The 24,189-nt window shown below is 40.5% G+C and overlaps 1 protein-coding gene across 1 annotated transcript in view; it reads left to right on the top strand.

Annotated features, from left to right (window-relative positions):
- Window positions 1-24,189, top strand: part of LOC132405865 (C-type lectin domain family 10 member A-like) — a 60,072-nt gene that overhangs the window by 23,867 nt on the left and 12,016 nt on the right. The window contains exons 4-8 of the mRNA XM_059990856.1: window positions 3,090-3,161; window positions 5,968-6,039; window positions 8,685-8,741; window positions 12,136-12,207; window positions 17,071-17,127. Of these exons, the coding sequence (XP_059846839.1) occupies window positions 3,090-3,161; window positions 5,968-6,039; window positions 8,685-8,741; window positions 12,136-12,207; window positions 17,071-17,127 (330 nt within the window). The remainder of the gene's footprint in view (window positions 1-3,089; window positions 3,162-5,967; window positions 6,040-8,684; window positions 8,742-12,135; window positions 12,208-17,070; window positions 17,128-24,189) is intronic.

Raw genomic sequence — 24,189 nt, forward strand, 5'->3', positions numbered from 1 at the left:
TTTCTCCATCAGGACTTTTTACTCCTGTATTTCCCGTACTACTACCACACCTCATTTACATTCTGCACACACTTTTTTACCGCCCTCCCTCCTCGTCCCCTACTGCTCTCACTGTGCGACCTCAGAGACTTTCTCAACCTTGTCATCTGTCTTATCACTCCTTTTCCGATCACTGCCCCTCCACTCCTTTGAGGGTTGGTTAACATTCCATTCAACATTGAATGCCCCAGGATTGATATCAATATCTCCTCTGTCTCTCCATCTCTTCGTCTCTCTCCTATTTATCCTTCCCCTCTTCGTCATTAGTTTTTATTTCATCAGTGCTCACTGCTTCTTGACCATAAGCGTTTAATTCTTCAGATAGTACCTTTCAATTCCATGTCTTCCATCACCTATAAAGACCACAGAGAGAAGACCTTAGGAAGAACACCATCTGTAAGTTACCTTCCAGGCCAGACATCATCCTAATTTGAAAGTGTATCATTGTTTAAAAGCTGTCGGGGTAGGAATCAGTTTTTTTTATGAATTCCAGATTAGATTCATGGTGAACTGCGTAATATCCCAAGGTTTGCCTTCTCCCAAAAGAGGAAGTGTCCCTTCTCACTGTGAAATGGGGACAGGTTTAGTAGGGAAAGAGATACCCTGTGGTCCTCAGAGATCATGACACCCAGGAACTTGAAAGCTCTAAAAACCTGTGCCAACCAAGTGGGAGGAGCATTCAAGGACCTTTTCAACCTCTCACTGCTATGGACAGAAGTTCCCACTTGCTTCAAAAAAGGCAACAACTATACCAGTGCCAAAGAAGAATAACGTGAGCTGCGTTTATGACTATTGCTGGTAACACTCACATCTACAGTGATGAAATGCTTTGAAAGGTTGGTCAAGACTAGACTGAATGCCTGCCTTAGCAAGGTCCTGGACCCATTGCAGTTTGCCTATAGCCACAATAGGTCAATGGCAGATGTAATTTCAATGGCTGTTTAGAAGGCTTTAGATCACCTGGACAACACAAATACCTATGTCACAATGTTGTTCATCAACTACAGCACAGCATTTAATACCATCATTCCCACAATCCTGCTTGAGAAGTTACAGAACCTGGCCCTTGGTACCTCCCTCTGCAATTGGACCCTTGACTTCCTAACTGGAGGAGCACAACCTGTGCGGATTGGTAATAATATCTCCACCTAGCTGATGATGAACACTAGTGCACCTCAGGGGTGTGTGCTTAGTTCACTGCTCAACTCTCTCTATACCCATGACTGTATGGCTAGGCATAGCTGAAATACCATATATAAATTTGCTGACAATACCACCATTGTTGGCAGAATCTCAGGTGGTGACGAGAGGGTGTACGGTAGTGAAATATGACAATTAGTGGAGTGGAGCAGCAGCAACAACCTGGCACTCAACGTCAGTAAGACAAAAGAGCTGATTGTGGACTTCAGGGAGGGTAAGACGAAGGAACACACATCAATCCTCATTGAGGGCTTGGAAGTGGGGGGAGTGAGCTGTTTCAACTTCCTGGGTGTCAAGATCTCTGAGGACCTAACCTGGTCCCAACATATCGATGCACTGATAAAGAAGGCTAGACTGTGACTACATTAGGAGTTTGAAGAGATTTGGTATGCCAACAAATACACTCAAAAACTTCAATAAGTGTACCATGGAAAGCATTCTGACAGGCTGCAACACTGTTTGGTATGGGGGAGCTGCTGCACATGATGGAAAGAAGCCGCAGAGGGTTGTGAATTTAGTCGGCTCCATCTTGGGTACTAGCCTATAATGTATGCAGGATATCTTCAAAGAGCAGTATCTCAGAAAGGCGGCGTCCATTATTCAGGTCCTCCAGCACCCAGGGCATGCCCTTTTCTTACTGTTACCATGAGGTAGGAGGTACAGAAGCCTGAAGGCACACACTCAGCAATTCAGGAACAGCTTCTTCCACTCTGCCATCTGATCCCTAAATGGGCATTGAACCCATGAACACTACCTCACTTTTTAAATATATATTGTTACTGTTTTTGCATGATTTTTCATCCATTCAGTATATACATACTGTAATTGATTTACTTATCTATTATTATTATTTTATTTTTTCTTCTATATTATATATTTCATTGAACCGCTGCTGCTAAGTTAACAAATTTGACGACACATTCTGCTGATAATAAACCTGATTCTGTTTCTGAATTTTTTTGTATTCTCTGTGTCTTTCTGTATTGTCGTCGTATTATTAATTATACTTATTGTATCTGATTGTGCTTGGGGCTTTTTTGATATGTTATAGTCAGATCGTCTAAGTTTACATTTAAGTTGAAACTGTCCTTTAATACTTCCAATTAATTCTCCTGAAGACCTTCTGGTGTGCAATTAAGTATCCTGGGACCTTTATCTCTTTTCAGAGTGGTTACTTGTGAACTTGTAGGAGACCGGGGTTTAATTAGGTGGACGCGCATTTGTTCATGCCCTGGAATGTATTTAAAAGGGCAGTGCTAAACCCTTGGCTTTCATTCTCGTTGGTCCTGATCCTTGTCTAGAAAAGTTCTAGATGAGTTGTTGCAAGTTATCCAAGAGTTTGTAAGTTCTACTGTTTGGTTTGCCTCTTTAGTTCATTAAATACCTAGTTTTTCTTAACTCTTTAGAGTCACTCTGTGATACTTTATTTTGGGTTTGGAGATGTAGCTTGACACTTCCTGTCTTTTTTCATTGCAGGACAGCTGAATATGACTGTGCTATGAATATTTAGACATTGACTCTGTCATATTGATCCTAGTTTCATTGCTGTGCAAAGAAATCTCAAGAGATTCTTTCAAACTTTTTTATGTGCAGTAAGGGAAATGCATATTTCACCAAATATTTATTTTTGTTTTACTTTAATTCTGAATGTAACTTTAATGGGTTGGCTGTCTATCCCCCTGACTGACTGCATATCTGAAGTACGTAGATGTGCTTTACACATGTTTCAGCTTTACCATTATTTTTGATCACATTGATGAAGATTATCTTCATTCTTCAAGTCATTCTAGACTGAAAACATTTCCATTGGGAAATAAAACCACACGATCTAATGCGATACTCACATTTAGTTGCAGACAACTATGAGGCGGCCCTTGGCTCCATCTTTGAACTTCGTGATGAGATTTTACAGCTGAATATGAGTAAGTTTAATAATTATCAGACAAGATATCATGCACTATTTGTAAACAGGAAACTACATGAATGTTGATACAGTGCAGAGTGGTGTAGATTGCTAAAGTTGCTTCAGATAATCCTACTTATGCCCCATAGACCAAAGTCCAGCCCAACAGGATGAATTGCAATGTGAAAGGCAGACAGGATTGAAAAGGGTCAATAGAGAACTGAAGGTGCAATATTTGAATGAGTGTAGTATACAGACTGTGGTTGTTGAACTTATAACACAGTCACAGATTGGCAGGTATGATATTGTAGGCATCACTGAATCATGGCTGAAAGGGCATTATAACTGGGAGCTTAATATCTAAGGACATATTGTGTCTGAAGGACAGGCAGGAAGGCATTGTTCTGTTGGTAAAAAAATGAAATCAAATCATTAGAAAGAGGTGATGTATGACTGGAAGGTGTTGAATCATTGTGTATAGATCTAAGGAACTGCAAGGGTAAAAAAGACTCTGATGGGAATTGTATACAGACTCTGAAACAGTTGTAAAGTTGTTGTCTACAAATTACTCTGTGAGTTAAACAGCGCATGCCGAAAGAGCAATGTATTAAAGGAAGTTTTAAAAATGCAGGTAGGCTGGGAAAATCAGGTTGGTGCTTGATTCCAGGAGGGGGCATTTCTTGTGCCTATGAGATGGCTTTTTATAGGAGCTCGTAGTTGAGGCCACAAGGGAATCAATTATTCTTGATTGGGTGTTATGCAAAAACATGAATTGATTAAAGAGCTTAAGGCCAAAGAACCCTTAGGGGAAAGTGATCATTTATGATCAAATTCACTCAGGAATTTGAGAAGGAGAATCTAAAGTCAGATATATCAGTATTGTGGTGGAGTAAAGGGAATTACAGAGACATGGTAGGGGAGTTGGCCAGAACGTGTAAGGAACACTGGTAATAATGATGGCAGAGCAGCAATGGTTGGAACTACAAGAAGCAAGTCAGAAAGGACAGGATATATACATTGCAAAGCGGAAGAAGTCATCTAAAGGCAAAATGACACAACCGAGGCTAAAACAGAAGTCAAAACCAATATAAAAGCCAATGAATGGGCACAAAATAGTACAAAAATTAGTGGGAAGTTAGGATTCGGAAGCTTTTAAAAACCAACAGAAAGCAACTAAAATAATTAAGAAGCACGGTAAAGATGGAACATGAAAATAAGCTAGCCAGTAATATTAAAGAGGATACCAAATGTTTCTTTAGATACATAAAGTGTAAAAGGGTGGAGAGCGTGGATATTGGACCACTGGAAAATGATGTTGGAGAGTTAGTACTGGGGAAAAAGGAAATGATGGGAGAACTGAAAGCACTTTGCATCTATTTTGACTGTGGAAGACACTAGCAGTAAGATAGAAGTTCCAGGTGTTAGGAGTCATGAAGTGTGTAAATTATCATTACTATAGAGAAGCTTCTCAGGAAACTGAAAGGTGTGAAGGTATATGAGATACCTGGACCAGCTGCTGTACACTCCAGGGATCTGAACAAGGTGGCTAACAAAATTGTGGAGGCATTAGTAATGATCATTCAAGAATCAATAGATTCTGGAATTCTTCCAAAAGACTGGAAAATTGCAAATGTCACTCCACTCTTCACGGAGGGAGAGAAGCAGAAGAAAGGAAACCGTAAGCCAGTTAGACTGATCTCGGTGTTTGGAAAGATAGTGGAGTTAATTATTAAGGATGAAGTCACAGGGTACTTGGATGCACATGATGAAATTGGCTGCAGTCATCATGGTTTCCTCAAAGGAATATTTTTCCTGAACAATCTGTTGGAATTCTTTGAAGAAATAAAAGCAAGATAGTCAAAAGGAGAATCGGTTCGTGTTGTGTACTGTGTTTTCAGAAGGCCTTCGACAAGGTTCCACCTGTGAGGCTCTTTAACAGCTAGAACCGATGGTATTACAGGAAAGATTCTACCATGATTAAAGCAGTGGATGATTTTTAGGAAGCAAGGAGTGGGAATGAAGTGAACCTTTTCTGGTCAGCTGCCGATGACTGGTGGTATTCCACAGGGTTAGAACCTATTCTTTTTATGTTATCTGTCAATGATTTTGCATGATGGAATTGATGGCTTTGTTGCAAAGTTTGCAGATGAAATGAAGATAAGTGGAGGGGCAGTTAGTTTGGAGAAAGTAGAGAGGCTACAGAAGGACACAGATTAGGAGAATGGGTAAAGAAATGGCAGATGGAATATAGTGCTCGGAAGTGTAGGTCATGGTAGAAGAAATAAAAGAGTTGACTATTTTCTAAATGTCGAGAAAATGCAAAAAAATTGAGGTGCAAAGGGACTTGGGAGTCTTTCTGTGTGACTGTTTAGTATAGACTATCTTTTGCACCTTGACGCTTGGGGATTGCTGTTTTGTTTAGCTGTACAAATCCATTTGGCTGAAGGGCAACAAATTTGAACTTGAACTTTTTCAATGCTGGGTAGCTGAACAACACTCTGATGTGAATGCATTGTACATTGGCTGTCTCCGTTTAATCACAGTTTCATTGTTGTGAACGGAAAATTCCTGAGGTTATTAAAGCTTACAATAAAGGAAATTGGTATCTGGCCAAGTATTTTGTTTATGACTCACTTTAATTCAGAATGAAACAATGTAATGGGCCTAACCGACTGATTCAATATCTGACTGAGCTGTGTTCAATGCCCGTTTCAACCTTTAGATTGTTTTCAATTATCATCGTCCTTTAAGCCATTGCAGACTCAAGGCAGGATGATCTAGGTGTGAAATAAATCCCCATGATCTGATGTGCTGCCCTCTTTCAGCTGCTGAAAACTCTGAGAAGACCCTCCACTCCATTGCCAAAATTCAGGATGAGATTTCACAGCTGAGAAACAGTAAGTATAATAATTATCAGAATTATTATGTCATATTTTAAACATGAAATTGTAGATTGTGAAAGCTGTTTCGCCTATTCCTATGCATGTCCTAAATTCCAATGTCCAGCTGAATCCTGCTCATTTGCTTATTTTCCAACTACTTATCTCACCCTATGCCCCCAACAGTAAGTACATCACATCACTCCAGAAATACACTGGGTTGAACCTGAAGCAAGAGAGAGCTGAAAATCATAAATGAAAGCAGAAATTGTTAAAAATAGAGACATGTTGACCATTTTTGGTGGAAATAGAAGGAAATGTTGTTGAAGGCCATTCATTAGTATTGCAAAAGAGAAAGGGGCACATACATTTCACTCTAAGTTGCAGAGAAATAGGAGGAGTGATCTTCAGGTTCAAGGGTCTGTCTGCAATAGAGTGAATTCTACCATAGTTAGGGTTTTATGTCATTAATACGTTTGCACGTATGTTAACCTACCTGTTAATGACAGAAAGCGGGTAGTCGTAATAGAAACATAGAAACATAGAAAACCTACAGAACAATCAGGCTTTTTGGTCCACAATGCTCTACATGTGCGTACTTTTAAAACTACCTAGGTTACCCATAGCCCCCTATTTTTCTAAGCTCCATGTACCTATCCAGGAGTGTCTTAAAATACCCTGTCGTATTCGCCTCCATCACCATCACCGGTATCACATTCCACGCACTAACCACGATCTGCGTAAAAAAACAATTATCCCTGACATCTCCTCTGTACCTTCTTTCAAGGACCTTACAACTGTTCCCTCTCATGCTAGCCATTTCAGCCCTGGGGAAAAAAGCCTCTGACTATTCACATGGTCAATGCCTCTCATCATCTTATAATGTAGGCATATAATTTAAAATGCTGTGAAATGTAGAGCTGGTGGATATTTTCAAATATTAAAAAGTCCTAAATAAATTTATTATCGAAGTATGTATAGCGTAGACAATCTTGAAATTCATCTCCGTAAAGACAGCCAGCAAACGAAGTAACCCAGTAGAACCCATTGAAAAGGACCGTACAGAAAATAATTGTGTAAACAATTAAAGAAAGCCGATATTATTCATAATTGAAATGCACGAAAGTGAGCTCCCAGCCTGAAGTCTGCCATCACTGCAACCGATCCAAGAGCACGTTACTTACTGGCCACAGCCTCAGTACAGCACAGATTAAGAACTATTGTGACCAGAGAGCTGCAGCCACCATTCCCTCTCCTCCTGCCCCAAAACCGACCGACACCCCGAACTCTTCAATCTTTCTAGGTACCTAAATCAGCAAAACTGCGGAATGTTCCTTGCTGCCAGAGCCGGTCTTTGCCTCGGTGCCTGACCTTTCTAACTAGCCGGACGCTTAAATTATTCAAATGAGGATTGTTCCTCGCTCTCGAGCCAAGATCCTTCCACGTTGTATTGCCTCCAAGTCCACGCGAGCAATGGTAATACATTCGTTCGTTGCCTGATTATGGGTCTCTGCCCCGCCACTTCGATTTGGCCGGTGGATGCCATATTCTTCAATTCACACCACAAAAATACCAAGTACAGGCTGTTCAAAAGCTCGACTCAAAATGGAAAGTTACTGGCTATTGATTACAGTGATTGTTTTGGAGAAAACTGTGATTAATAACGTATTTAGTAATTTTGTTTGCTGTCAGCATGTTACCTCTGTACTTAACCTCTGCCATCTTAACCCAGAAGACAAGTTACTAAGCCTGTAACATGGAGACAGAAAGCTTGAGTTAATTTCACAGAGGGATGATATGCCTATAATTAACAGAAACAGAAAGCACTTTTGCTGCAAGCCTTTGTAAAATATGCAATTGAATCTGAAAGGTTACATTTTCCCATACCAGGTACGGTCCTGTTACCTTGTTAACATTTCTATGTTTCTGATCTTTCTGGAGGTGCGAGACAGGTGAGTCAGAATGGGTGGAATATCACGAATCTCGCTAGCCATAAGACATAAGAGCAGAGTTAGGTCATCAGGCCCATCGAGTCTCCTCCACCATAAAAGCATGGCTGATCCATTTTATCTCCTCCTCAACCCCAGTTCCCAGCCTTCTCCCTGTAACCTTTGATGCCATGTCCAATCAAGAACTTTGATTCACGTCAGTCCTGACAAAGGGTCTCGCCGGAAATGTTGACTGCTCCTTTCAATGGATGCTGCCCGACCTGCTGAATTCATCTAACTTGTTTGTAAGGGTTTCATCATGCTGCCTGAAAACCCCTCAAATTACTTATTTCTCTTAACCTTTATTTGTCCCACTCCACTCCTGGTGTGGCAACCCTCAATATTTCTTTGTGAAAATATCTATTTAATCTCCCTTTCATTGCATAAAGCAGCCTTTCCAACCTTCAAAGATGATATTTGTAAATCCAAGCAACAGCCTCTGAATTGTCTGCCATCCCTTTCAATTATTAGTATTGTGCATATGATGCAGTGCACAAAGTTTTCTGGGCAAACACTAATTTTCTAATCCGGGGAATATGTCTCACTAGCAATATGCCTGTTATTACCAACGTCATCCCACCTAATAAAGACTGAAGAAATGCTTTGGGATAGCAGACCAATTTCCCTCTATGACTATGTTATTAAGTGTGGGTGAACATTTATTTTCTGTTTCAGACACAGAGATGTCACTTGCTGGTCTCAAGAATGAGCTTTCTCAGTGGAAGAGTAATGGTGAGTGTAAAATACAATATGCTGAATTGCTGTACATACAGACGATTCATATTCTGTCTTTGTCCTCCAGAGACTCACCTTCATTTCCAGCTCAAACTGATTTCTAGAGTGAAGGACATTGACTCCTTCTGTTGATAATGGAATAAAAGAGAGATAATTCAAAAGTGTCAGTGTCATGACAATATTTCACCTCACTGAAATCCATTCACTCATCCTATCAACATAGCTGCTGTCCTGCCCCAGTCTTATTCCAGATGTTACTCGATCTCTTTGTGTGACAATGTTACCCCTAATTCAGTGCCACTCCTATCACATGTGTGAACCTGCTGATACTCACCAGCGTTGTGAAGTTGTGCCATCCATTATCAGACCCAGTATCTACACACACACACACACACACACACACACACACACACACACACACACACACACACACACACACACACACACACACACACCCTTCATTGCTTTTGTGGGACGTGGTCATCATCTGGTGAAGGAAACATGAATGGGATCGTCTAGTTTTAGAGCTGGCAATTGGTTTAGTAGCTGATTGAAATACAGACTGCACTAAACACAGTAGATCAGTGGTTTGTGAGATTTGGAGGTTTAGCGCTTTTGGTGGAGAGCGACTCGGGTTTACTGGTACACATGGAATTAGTGTGCAGTTCTGTTGCAGTGGGGAGGGTAAGAACTAGTCAGGATCTTGGCCGGGAGATGCCACTTTGCTGATGGACAAAATCCAAAATTTGCATAATGTGGATGTGGGAGTGGAGATTCATATTTCTCTGTGGTGCACGCTTGAGAGAGGGGCATGGCGAAAGTGAATGTTTGTTGCCGACACAGACATAGTTTACTCAGGATAATTCAGTGTAATTCAGGATAATCGGGCACTGGACTCATCATGTCCATGCCTGTCGCAATACTCTTCCAATCTTGATCCCAGTTTATCTCAAACTTATCTGGGCGATGAAATTCTCACACATGCACATTGTCTTTTCCATTCCTTCAAGCAGCGATGTCCATGTTTCAAACACCCATCTTTATTTCATTTCTCTTCACTCCCATTTAGCAATTATTTTAAGCCACAGATTTTTGTTTCAATTACTCTATTGATGACTATATTATCTATATCTAGACACTATCTATACTGTTGCAAATTGATATGGCTCACATTAGTCATCCCTGAATCTCTCTTCCTCTACAGTTGAATAATCTGATCTATTCAATCATGACAGATACATTAATTTGTCCTCTCAATGTTAACACCGCACACCTGTGTTCATTAAGGTTTATTTTCCAAGCTACGTATGAGCCTAAAAACATTGACAGACTCTCCTAGCATCCTCATTCCTCATGTCGTTTGATGATTTACTGATTAGCTTTCATTACATTATCATCAAAATCAATTGCATAAATGGTAAAGCACAACAGACTCAACTCCATCCCCCCTTCACCATTCTCCATTCTTCTGTCCCTCTCTCATCTTTTCCTTTACCTGCCCATCACCCGCTGTGGTGCCCCTCCTCCTTCCGGATTCCCATGGTCATCTATTCTCTCCTATCAGCTTCCCCGTCTTCCTGCCCTTTATCTTTTTCACAAAACAACTTGCCAGTGTTTTACTTCACGCTTTTCCCTCTGCTAGTTTCGCCTATCACCAGTCACCTTGTACACATTTCTCCCTTCCCCGTACTTTTTGATGTGACTTCACGAATGTTTTTTTCCAGTGTTGATGAAGAGTCTAAGCTTCAAACATTGACTGTTTACTGCTTTCCAGAGATGCTGCCTGACCTGCCGAGTTCCTCCAGCATTTTGTGTGTGTTGCCAGGGAAACTGGTATCTGGCCAAATATTGGTTATGCCTCGCTTTCATTGAGAACAAAACAGTGTAATGTGCCTGACTGTCTTTCTCGCTGAATAGATAACAAGGTAGTCAAAGAGAATCGGTTGATGTTTAGTACTGGATTTTCAGAAGGCCTTCGACAAGGTTCCACCTATGAGGCTCTTTAACAAGCTAGAGTCCATGGTATTACAGGAAAGTTTCTACCATGGTTCAAGCAGTGGATGATTGTCAGGATGCAAGAGTGGGAATGAAGTGAACCTTTTCTGGTCAGCTGCTGATGACTAGTGGTATTCCACAGGGTTAGAACCTATTCTTTTTACATTATATGTCAATGATTTTGCATGATGGAATTGATGGCTTGGTTGCAAAGTTTGCCAATGAAATGAAAATAAATGGAGGGGCAGTTAGTTTGGAGAAAGTAGTGAGGCTACAGAAGGATACAGATTAGGAGAATGGGTAAAGAAATGGCAGATGGAATATAGTGTTTAGAAGAGTATGGTTATGAACTTCAGTTAAAGAAATAAAAGGGTTGACTATTTTCTAAATGACGAGAAATTGCAAAATATTTGATGTGAAAAGGGACTTGGGAGTCTTTCTGCAGAATTCCCTAAAGGTTAATTTGTACTTTGAGTCTGTGGTTGGGAAGGCAAATAAAATGTTAACATTCATTTTGAGAGGACTAGAATATAAAGGACAATCTTGAAATACAGACAGTCACTGTTTAGTACTGTTTAGCTCAGTAGAACCCATTGAAAAAGACCTTACAGGAAATAATTGTGCAAACAATAAAAGATGTCACATTGAAACTTTCTGAAACAGTGCTGAGGCCAGAATTGGAGTATTGTGAGCAGCTTTGAACCCCTTATCATAAAGGATGTGCTGAAAGTGGAGAGGGTTGAAAGGAGGTTTATGAAAATGAATCAGAACTCAATGACTTGTCATATGTAGAACACACAATGTGCAGAGAGAGAAAATACAAATCATGTAAATATTCTGTGAATATTATTTTGTTAGTGTGTGCTGGATGGTAACTAGATGTGCTCTGTGTTAATGTTCAGTATAGACTATCTTTTGCACCTTGGCGCTTGGGGATTGAAGTTTTGTTCAGCTGTACAAAAATCTATTTGGCTGAAGGGCAACAAATTTGAACCTGAACTTAATGAATGACTCTTCTTGTGCTTTTTCAATGCAGTGTAGCTGAGCAGCACTCTGATGTGAATGCATTTTACATTGGCTGTCTCTGTTTAATCACAGCTTCATTGTTGTGAAAGGAAAATTCCTGACGTTTTTAAAACTTTTATGTACAACAAAGGAAATTGGTATCTGGCCAAGTATTTTGTTTATGGCTCACTTCAATTCAGAATGAATCAATGTAATGGATCTGACTGTCTCACTCGCTGATTGTTTCAATATCTGACTGAGATGTGCAAACACACGTTTCAAATTTAGATTCTTTTCAATTATCATCGTTCTTTAAGCTGTTGTAGACTGAAGACACGATGATCTAGGTGTGAAATTAAAACTCACGATCTGATCTGCTGCCCTCCTTCAGCTACTATAAACTCTGAGAAGACCCTCCACTCCATTGGCAAAATTCATGATAAGATTTCACAGCTGAGAAACAGTAAGTTCAATAATCATCAGAATTATTATGCTGTATTTTATACATGAAATTGTAGATTGTGAAAGCTGCTTCGCCTATACCTATGCATGTCCCAAATTCCAATGGCCAGCTGAATCCTGCTCATTTGCTTATTTTCCAGCTACTTATCTCACCCTATGCCCCCAACAGTAGGTACATCACCACTCCAGAAATACACTGGGTTGAACCTGAAGAATGATAGAGCTGAAAATCATAAACAAAAGCAAAAATTGTTAAAAATAGAGACATGTCAAATATTTTTGTGGAAGTAGAAGGAAATGTTGTTGAAGACCATTCATTAGTATTGCAAAAGAGAAAGGGCACTAACATTTCATTCTAAGTTGCAGGGAAACAGGAGGAGTGATCTTCAGGTTCAAGGGTCTGTCTGCAATAGAGTGAATTCTACCATAGCTATGGTTATGTGTCATTAATATGTTTGCACTTATGTTAACCTATTTGTTAATGACAGAAAGTGGGTAGTCATAATGGAAACATAGAAACATAGAAAACCTACAGAACAATACAGGCCCTTCAGCCCATAATGCTGTGCTGAACATGTACGTACTTTAAAAATTGCCTAGGGCTATCCATAGCCCTCTATTTTTCTAAGTTCCATGTACCTATCAAGGAGTCTCTTAAAATATGCTGCTGTATCCGCCCTCATCACCATTGCTGGTAGCCCATTCCACACACACCACTATGTGTGCAAATAAATAAATAAATAGATAGATAGATAGATAGATAGATAGATAGATAGATAGATAACTAGATAAATAGATAAATAGATAAATAAATAAATAAACAAAAAGAAAAATTTCCTGACATCTCCTCAGTACCTAATTCCAAGCAGCGTAAAACTGTGCCTTCTTGTGCTAGCCATTTCAGCCCTGGGAAAAAAAGTCTCTGACTATCCACACGGTCAATGCCTCTCATCTTCTTAAAATGTAGGCATAGAATTTAAAATGTTGTGAAATGTAGAGCTAGTGGATACTTTCAAAGATTAAAAAGTCCTAAATACATTTATTAACAAAGTATGTAGGGCGTAGACCATCTTGAAATTCATCTCCATACAGACAGTCACCAAACAAAGAAACCCAGTAGAACCCATTGAAAAAGACCGTACAGGAAATAATTGTGCAAACAATAAAAGAAAGCCAATGTCATTCATAATTTAAATGAACGAAAGTGAGCACACAGCCTAAAGTCTGCCAGCTCTGCAACCGATGCAAGAGCATGTTACTTACTGGCCACAGCCTCAGTTCAGCACAGATTAATAACTCTTTCAAGCAGAGAGCTGCACTCCACCGTTCCCTCTCCTTCTGCCCCAAAACCGACCAACAATCCGAACTTTTCAATCTGTCTAGGTAATTAAATCAGCAAAACTGCGGAATGTTCCTTGCTGCCTGATTCCTTTACCTCTGTGCCTGACCTTTCAAACTAGCACGATGCTTAAATCGTTCAAACATAGGATTGTTCCTCGCACTCGGGCCTTGATCCTGCCACGTCGTATCACCTCCAAGTCCTCTCGAGCAAAGGCAATACATTGGTCCGTTGCCTGATTATGGGTCTGTGCCCCACTGCCTTGATTCGACTGGCGGACGCTATGATCTTCAATTCACACCACAAAAATACCAAGTCATACAGGCTGTTCAAAAACTCAGCTCAAAACAGGATGTTACTGGCTATTGATTGCAGTAATTACTTTGGAGATAAGTGTGACTAATAACATATTTAGTAGTTTTGTTTACTGTCAGCATATTATTGCTTTACTGCATCACCGCTATCTTAGCCTGGAAGGTAAGTTACTAAGCTTGTAAATTGGAGATGGAATGAGTGAGTTAATTTCACCGAGGGATGATGTACTGATAATTAAGGTAAACAGAAAGCACGTTAGCTGCAAGCCTTTGTAAAACATGCAATTGAATCTGAAAGGTTCCATTTTCCCATACAAGGTACGGTCCTGCTACCTTGTTAACGTTTCTATGTTTCTGATCTTTCTGGAGGTGCAAAACAGGTGAGTCAGAATGTGTGGAATATGACAAATCTCGCTAGCCATAAGACATAAGAGCGGAATTAGGCCATCTGGCCCATTGAGTCTGCTCTGCAATTCAAGCATGACTGATCCATTTTATCTCCTCCTCAAACCCAGTTCCTGGCCTTATCCCTATAATCTTTGATGCCATGTCCAATCAAGAACCTATCAATCAGTGCCTTAAACACTCCGAAAGACCTGGCCTGCACAGCTGCATGTGGCAATAAACTCCACAAATTCACCACCCTTTGGCTAAAGAAAATGCACTCCACCTCTGTTTTGAAAGGGCACTCCTCTATCCTGAGGCTGTGCTCTCTTGTCCTAGACTCTCCCATCATGGGAAACATCCTTTCCACATCAACCCTGAACAGGCCTTTCAACATTTAGAAGATTTCAATGAGATTCCCTCAAATCCTTCTGAATTCCAATGACTACAGACACAGAGCCATCAAACATTCCTCATGTGATAACCCTTTCATTCCTGGAACCTCCTCTGGACTCTCTCCAATGCCAGCACATCAATTGTAAGATGAGGGCCAAAAACTGTCCTCAGTACTCATGGTGAGGCCTCACCAGTGCCTTATAAAGACTCAGCAGCACCTCCTTGCTCTTGTATTCCAGAACTCTTGAACTGAATGCTAACATAGTATTTGCCTTCCTCACCACCTGCTCAACCTGCAAGTAAACTTCAGGCTGTTCAGCACAAGGCCTCCCAAGTCCCTTTGCATCTCAGATTCCTGGGTATTTTCCTCATTTAGAAAATAGTCTTCACATTTATTTCTACCACCAAGGTGGCTAACCGTGCATTTTCCAACATTGTATTTCATTCGCCACTTTCTTGCCCATTCTCTGAATCTAAGTCCTTCTAATTCCCACCTGTTTCCTCAATACTACCTGCCACTCCACTAATCTTCATATCATCTGCAAAGTTTGCAACAAAGCTATCTATTCCATCATCGGAATAATTTATATACAGCATAAAAAGAGGAGGTCCCCATACCGAAACTGTGAAACACCACTGGTCACTGACAGCCTAACAGAAAAGGATCATTTCAGTCCTACTCACTGCTTCCTACAGATCAGGCAATGCTTTAGCCATGGTAACCATGTTAGTAACTGTTCTATAATACCATGGGCTCCTAACTTGGTAAGCAGCCTCACGTGTGGCACCTTGTCAAAGGCCTTTGGAAAGTCTAATTACACAACATCCACTGCATCCTGTTTATCTAACCTACTTGTAATCTCTTCAAAGTATTCCAAACCCATTTGTCAGGTAAGATTTTCCCTGATGGAAACCATACTAACTTTGTACTATCTTGCACTATGTCACCAAGTAATCCATCACCTTATCATTTAGAATTGACTCTGACATCTTCCCAACTACTGAGGTCAGACTAACAGGTCTATAATTTCCTCTTTTGCTACCTTCGTCCTTTGTTAAAGAGTGGAGTGACATTTGCAACTTTCCAATCCTCCAGAATTTCCCTTGCTCTTTTTGAGCACTAGGGTGCAGTTCAACTGGTCCAGGTGATTTATGTACCTTTAGGTCTTTCAACATTTTGAGCACTTTCTCTCTTGTAACAGTAATGACACCCACTTCTTTTCCTACACACACTAGAACATCAGGCATGATGATAGTGTCTTCCACACTGAAGAATGACACAAGTACTCATTTAATTTATCAGTTCCACATTATTATTTCTCCTGCCTCATTTTCTGGTGGTCCTATATCCACTCTCATTTCTCTTGTAATGTTCTGTAGGTTTTCTATGTTACTTTGTTTCTATTCCTCTGGAATGATAAATCCTCATAATCAAAGCTTGAAGTTGTTAGAAAAGCGCTTTTAATGACAGCTTCTGAGTTTCAATTTCTGCTTTAAATCACCTACATTGGGTCAGAATTTTCTTTGCATCGGTAGAGATTCTACATCTTTATTCTGAAACATCTGAAGTGATCATTCACTCTTTCTGTATAAATGGATACCGCATGCTGAGCTATAGCATTAGAGTGAAGGATGTTTTCTAACTGTTGAAGAACCAGACAAAACGTATGGAATGAGCATTCCTCAAATCATCCTTGAAGTATAGCAGTGCCTTAAGAAAGAGCCACAGCAATCCTATTAGCAGGATGGAGAAGGATATTTTAGCTTATCCCAGTGATACTAAGTTGCACTACTGTTGAATATTGCAATACAAAAAGAGGCACAGGCCCATTCTATCAATGACGATCGAAAAATTTCCAACATTCCAAAACTAAATCAGCAATATCATGCCATGCCTCTTGAAACATGTGCCAGAGGGGTGTTAAAATAAGTTGAGCGTTTATGGCTTTTTTTTTATCAGTTTAGGATGTAGTTTCAGCACCAGACTGCACCATGGACAACCAGGGTTTCATCATGCTGCCTGAAAGCCCCTCAAATTACTTATTTCTCTTAATCTTTGTTTGTCCTACTCCACTCCTCCTGGTGTGCTAACCCTCAATATTTCCTCATGAAAATATCTACTTAATTTTCCTTTCATTGCATAAAGCAGCCTTTCCAACCTTCAAAGATAATATTTGTAAATCCAAGCAATAGCCTTTAAATTATCTGCCATCCCTTTCAATTATTAATATTTTGCATATGATGCAGTGAATAAAGTTTTCTAGGCAAACACTAATTTTCTAACTCATGGAATATGTCTCACTAGCAATACGCCTGTTATTACAAGCGTCATCCACCTAATAAAGACTGAAAAAATGCTTTGGGATAGCAGACCAATTTCCCTCTATGACTATGTTACTAAGTGCGGGTGAACTTTTATTTACCATTTCAGACACACAGATGTCACTGACTGGTCTCAAGAATGAGCTTTCTCAGTGGAAGAGTAATGGTGAGTGTAAAATACAATATGTTGAATTGCTGTACAGACAGATGATTCATATTCTGTCTTTGTCCTCCACAGTCTCACCTTCATTTTCGGCTCAAACTGATTTCTTGGCTGAAGGACACTGGCTCCTTCTGTGGATAATGGAATAAAAGAGAGATAATTTGGAAGTGTCAGTGTCACGACAATATTTCACCTCACTGAAATCCATTCACTCATCCTATCAACATAGCTGCTGTCCTGCCCCAGCCTTATTCCAGATGTTACTCAATCTCTTTGTGTGACAATGTTACCCATAATTCAGTGCCACTCCTATTACACGTGTGAACCTGCTGATACTCACCAGCGTTGTGAAGTTGTGCCATCCACTATCAGACCCAGTATCTACACACACACACACACACACACACGCGCACACACACACACACACACACACACACACACACACACACACACACGTACACACACGCCCCCCCCCCCATTGCTTTTGTGGGACATGGTCATCATCTGATGAAGGAAACGTGAGTGGGATCATCTAGTTTTAGAGCTGGCAGTTGGTTTAGTAGCTGATTGAGATACAGACTGCATTAAACACAGTAGACCGATGGTTTGTGAGATTTGAAAGTTTAACGCTTTTGGTGGAGAGTGACTCGGGGTTACTGGTACACATGGAGTTAGTGTGCAGTTCTGTTGCAGTGGGGAGGTTAAGATCTAGTCGAGATCTTGGCTGGGAGATGCCACTTTGCTGATGGACCAAATCCAAAATTTGCATAATGTCGATGTGTGAGTGGAGATTCACATTTTTCTGTAGTGCACACTTGAGAGAGGGGCATGGAGAAAGTGATTGTTGCCCACACTGACATAGTTTACTCAGGATAATTGGGCACTGGACTCATCATGTCTATGCTTGTCGCAAAACTCTTCTAATCTTTATCCCAGTTTATCTCATACTTATCTGATCGATGAAATGGTCACACATGCACATTGTCTTTTCCATTCCTTCAAGCAGCGATGTCCACGTTTCAAACACCCATCTTTATTTCATTTCTCTTCACTCCCACTTAGCAATTATTTCAAAGCAACTGATTTTGGTTTCAATTATCTATTCATGACTATATTATCTATATCTTGACTATATCTATACCGTTACAACTTGATATGTCCCACATTAGTCATCCCTAAATCTCTCCTCCTCTACAGTTGAATAATCTGATCTATTCAATCATGACAGATACATTAATTTGTCCTCCCAAAGTTACCCCACACCTGTGTTCATTAAGGTTTATTTCCCCAGCTACTTATGAGCCTAAAAACATTGACAGACTCTCCTAGCATCCTCATTCCTCATGTCGTCTGATGATTTATTGATTAATTTTTATTACATTATCATCCAAATCAATTAGATAAATGGTAAAGTAAGGTAAGGGAATGTAAGGTAAGGGAAACAAGTTGGGTAGTTTTGGAAACTTTGATGATTAAAGAAGAGGATGTACTGGCACTTTTAAAGAATATAAAAGTGGATAAACATCTGGATCCTGTCTGGATATTCCCTAGGTTCTAGAGGGAAGTTGGTGTAGAAATAGCAGGGGCTCTGACAGAAATATTTCAAATGTCATTAGAAACGGGGATGGAATCAGAGGATTGGTGTATTGCTCATGTGGTTCCATTGTTTAAAAAGTTTTCTGAGAATGAACCTAGCAATTATCGGCCTGTAAGTTGGATGTTGGGGGTTTGTAAGTTAATGAAAAGTATTCTCAGAGATGCTATATATAATTATCTGGATAGACAGGGTCTGATTAGGAACACTCAACATGGATTTGTGTGTGGAAGGTCATGTTTGACAAAACTTATTGAATTTTTTGAAGAGGTTACTAGGAAGGTTGATGAGGGTAAAGCAGTGGATGTTGTCTGTATGGACTTCAGTAAGGCCTTTGACAAGGTTCCACACGGAAGGTTAGTTAGGAAGGTTTAATCATTAGGCATTAACATTGAAGTAGTAAAATGGATTCAACAGTGGCTGGATGGGAGATGCCAGAGTGTAGTGGTGGATAACTGTTTGTCAGGTTGGAGGCCGTTGGCTAGTGGTGTGCCTCAGGGATCTGCACTGGGTCCAATGTTGTTTGTCACATACATTAATGATCTGGATGATGTGGTGGTAAATTGGATTAGTAAGTATGCAGATGATACTAAGATAGATGGCATTGTTGATAATGAAGTAGGTTTTCAAAGCTTGCAGAGAGACTTAGGCCAGTTAGAAGAGTGGGCTGAACGATGGCTGACGGAGTTTAATGCTGATAAGTGTGAGGTGCTACAATTTGGTAGGACTAATCAAAATAGGACATACATGGTAAATGGTAGGGCATTGAAGAATGCAGTAGAACAGAGTGATCTAGGAATAATAGTGCATAGTTCCCTGAAGGTGGAATCTCATGTGGATAGGGTGGTGAAGAAAGCTTTTGGTATGCTGGCTTTTATAAATTAGAACATTGAGTATAGGAACTGGGATGTAATGTTAAAATTGTACAAGGCATTTGTGAGGCCATATTTGGAATATTGTATACAGTTCAGGTCACCGCATTATAGGAAGATGTCAACAAAATAGAGTACAGAGGAGATTTACTAGAGTGTTGCCTGGGTTTCAGCACCTAAGTTACAGAGAAAGGTTGAAAAAGTTAGGTCTTTATTCTATGGAGCGTAGAAGGTTGAAGGGGAACTTGATAGAAGTATTTAAAATTATGAGGGGGATAGATAGCATTGAATTGGATAGGCTTTTTTTCATTGAGAGTAGGGGAGATTCAAACAAGAGGACATGAGAGTTAAGTGGCAAAAGTTTGGGGGTAACACGAGGGGGAACTTCTTTACTCAGAGAATGGTAGCTGTGTGGAACGAGCTTCCAGTAGAAGTGGTAGAGGCAGGTTCAATTTTGTCACTTAAAAAAATTGGATAGGTGTACGGACAAGAAAGGAATGGAGTGTTATGGGCTGAGTGCAGGTAGGTGGGACGGTGAGAATAAGCGTTTGGCATGGACTAGAGGGGCCAAGATGGCCTGTTTCCGTGCAGTAATTGATATATGGTTATATGGTTATAAAGCACAACTGACCCAACTCATCCCTTCTGCACATGATTAATCACAGGCCTATAGGAAGAACACTGGCTTCTAATTTTAAGCCAATGTTGTATCCAATCGTCGGTTTCAGCCTTTATGCCAATGAACTCCTGAACTTGCAAAAATCTATCTAGAATTAGCCACTGCCATGTTTCATCAATGATCCTGGTAAGTACTTCAAACAGCTCTGTAGTATTGGCTATTCATGGCACACCATACAAGATATCACATTGGCACACTTTAGCCAGGCTCTTTTTATGCATCCTTATATATCCTTCCCCATTGAATAGCTTCCAATAATTTTCCCACTATTGCTGTGAGAATCACTGGCATGTATACTTGTTTTTGAACAATGGTACAGCATTAGCGGTACCGCTGCTCTCTGACAAAAGACCATAAGACTTTGGAGCAGAATTAGGCTTTTTAATCCATAGAGTGTGCTCTGCCATTCCCTTTTCAAACTCGTTCTTCTGCCTTGATGCGATAACCTCTGATGGTGCCGGTTAATCAAAAATCCATCAATGGCTTTAAAATACTCAGTGGCTTGACTTCCATAGCTAGCCTTGGTAACATCTTGCACAAATTTACCACCCACTGGGTAAAGTAATTCCTCTTTATCACTGCTCTAAATCTACCCTCTGCTCTGCGGTTGTGTCTTCTGGTTCTAGATTCACCCGCTACAGGAAACACCCTTTCCACATAAAAGTAGAAGTTGATAGATTCTAGTCCTTCAATACTCGACAGGTTTCATTGAGATCTAAATTCCAACAAGTACTGGCCCTGAGCCATCATGTGCTTCTTTTATGTTAACCCTTTTATTTCTATAATCATTTTGTGAATCATCTCTGGGCCCTCTCCAATGTCAGCACCTCTTTTCTTGGATAAAGGGCCCAAAACAGCTCCCATTACTCTAAACCAGGTATTATCAATGCCTTTTTCATCTGTTCAGCTCTATTCCACTATTCTCAACATAAAAATATTAACATTGCATTTGCCGTCTTTACAACTGACTCAGACAGCAAATCATCCTTTAGGGAATCCTGCACAAGGACTCCCAAGACTTTTGCTCATTTGATGTTTCTCAGTTTTCTTCCTGTTTCTAAAATAGTCCACACTTATATTCCTTCTACCAAAGTGCATTACTATATATATTTCCTACCATATATTGCATATACACTTTCCAAATCTCCCAATCTGTCTAAGTCTTAGGCCCTACCTGCACCTCCACCTATCATTGCATTGCCTGAAAATTAGCCACAAAGCCACCAACTCTATTATGCAAATAATTGACATATAACATGAAAAGAAGCAGTCCCAACACTGAACCATGGAGAACAGCAGAAAGGTGCTGGTTAAAACTGGGTTTAAATCAATCATCTGGAGTTTTTTTTGTTGCAGCTGTGCAAATTATTGGAAATACCTAGGAATATGTGTATACTATGTGTAGATCCATGACCCAAGATCAAGAACCACATTTTTCTCTTTAGCTCTCTTAAGAGAAATTGCTCCTGATGCTAGGGTCATATTGCACATGAAAGGCTTCGATGTTGAGAGGGTCAGGATCACTTCTGAATGCACATTACTGACAACCTCTCCTGTTCCATCAACATCTCTTCTTCAGCTAGGCATGCACACTAGTGGCTTCACCCCTTGAAGAGTCAGAGACAAATGAGGCTCCCCTCGCCCCATTCTCACCACATTCTGCAAGATCACAATTTGACAAAGTCCTGCCCAACTTCACCACCACATGGTATATGAATTGTAATGCTTCAGACAGCAATACCTTGCGTTGTATAGTGAGAGCTGCTGAAAACATCATCAGGACCTCTTGCCTCACGTTCAAGACATGTATGAGATGCACTTCATACTCCGTGTCTCTAGCATTATCAAAATACACATTCCATCCATTCCATAATTGTTCTGACCTGCTTTCAGTACCACAGCATAAGGTACAGAATTGTCAGATAGGGTAACAGCTTGTTTCTTCAGTCTGTGTCTGCCAAACAACACATATGTTTATCCCATCTAAATGCTGAGCCATCTCCCCCAGCCCCCATGCACTCCCATTCACAGACCCAAGTTTTTTTACCTTTTATTGCTGTTATTACCTATATTTATACTACAGCTTGTTATATAATATTGCCAGTACTATGTCACATAACTATGCAACTCACACTTTATATTAACTTGTTAATCTTCAGGTGATATCCCTCAGGGACTTCAGCTTATGCTATTTTGTTACTATGAGTAACTGGACCGTATGTCCTATATTTTGCATCTTGGCCCAGGAAGAATGATGATTCCTTCAGCAGTATACATGAGTGTAGTGAATGACAATGAATTTCAATTTCAACTTGAGCAATATCTTTGCCTGTCATTGTTCATGACTGGCCAGCTGAATAGCATTGTGTATGAATGTATTTTACACTGTTTCTGTTAGTTTATTCTGAGTTTCATTGTCATGAAAGGAAATCTCCTGAGGCTCTTTCAAGCTCTGATGTGCATATTGGGAACATGTCCCTACTTTACATTGACTACTGCATTAGTCCTGCATCCTGAAGCCACAATAAGCTCATTGAATTCATCAACTCTGCCTCCAACTTCCACTCTGCCCTGAAATTTATTTGGGACATTTATGTTATCTCCTCCCCCTTTCTCAATCTCTCTGTCTCTATCCCTGGAGAAAGTCTATCCACTGATATCTTTTATAAACCCACTGATTCTCACAATAACCTGAACTATACCTCTTCTTACACTGTCACTTGTAACTTCTCCTGTCTCTGCCGAATCTTCTCTTGGGATGGGGCATTTCATCAATGAACTAATGAGATGACATCCTTCTTCAAAGAATAGGGCTTTCTTTCATCCGTCATATTTGTCGTATCGCTTCCAATTCTCCAACATTCGTCTCAACCCATCCTCCCACCTTCAACCAGGGAGAGGTTTCCCTGTGTCCTCACCTAACACCACATTAACCTCTGCATCTAGCACATAATTCTCCGTATCTTCCAAAATCTCCTACGTTACCCCACCACCAAGGACAGCCTCCATCCACCCCCCACTTTCCACTGTCTGCTAGGATCGCTCCCTACCTGGCTCCATTGTCCACTCGACCCTCCCCACATATCTCCCTCCTGGTATTTATTCTTACAAGCAGATCAAGTGCCACTCCTGCCTCTACCCCTTCTCCCCCACTACCATTCAGGGCACGAAATAGTACTCTTAGGTGTGACTACTCTTCAGTTGTGAATCTGTTGAAGTCATCTACTCTATCCGATGCTCCCGCTGTGATCTCATGTACTTCAGTAGAGCTTGATGTAGATTGGGAGACCGTTTTCCCAAGAACCAATGCTCTGTCTAGCAGAAAAAGTGGGATTTCCCGATGGCCACCCATTTTAAATCTACTTCCAGTTTCCACTGTGACATGTCAATCCATAGCATCCTCTACTGCCCTGATGAAGCCACACACAGGTTGGAGGAACAACACCTTTTATTCCTTCTGGAATATAACTGATGGCATGAACATTGATTTCTCAAACTTCAGGTAATTGCATCTCCCTTCACCATTCCCCATTCTTTTTTCCCTCTCTCATCCTTTCCCTTACCCGCCCATCACCCGCTCTGGTGCCCCTCCTCCTTTCGTTTTCCCATGGTCATCTACACTCTCCTATCAGCTTGCCCCTCCTGCTGCCTTTTATCTCTTTCACCAATCAACTTCCCAATGTTTTACCTGACCCTTTTCCCTCTCCTAGTTTCACCTATCACCTGCTACCTTGTATACATTTCTCCCTTTCCCCCTACTTTTTTATGTGACTTCATATCTTTTTTTGCAGTGTTGATGAAGGGTCTGAGCCCCAAACATCGACTGTTTACTGCTTTCCAGAGATGCTGCCTGACCTGCCGAGTTCCCTCATCATTTTGTGTGTGTTGCCAGGGAAACCGGTATCTGGCCAAATATTGGT

Source organism: Hypanus sabinus, chromosome 16, assembly GCF_030144855.1.
Source record: "Hypanus sabinus isolate sHypSab1 chromosome 16, sHypSab1.hap1, whole genome shotgun sequence".
NCBI lineage: Eukaryota > Metazoa > Chordata > Chondrichthyes > Myliobatiformes > Dasyatidae > Hypanus > Hypanus sabinus.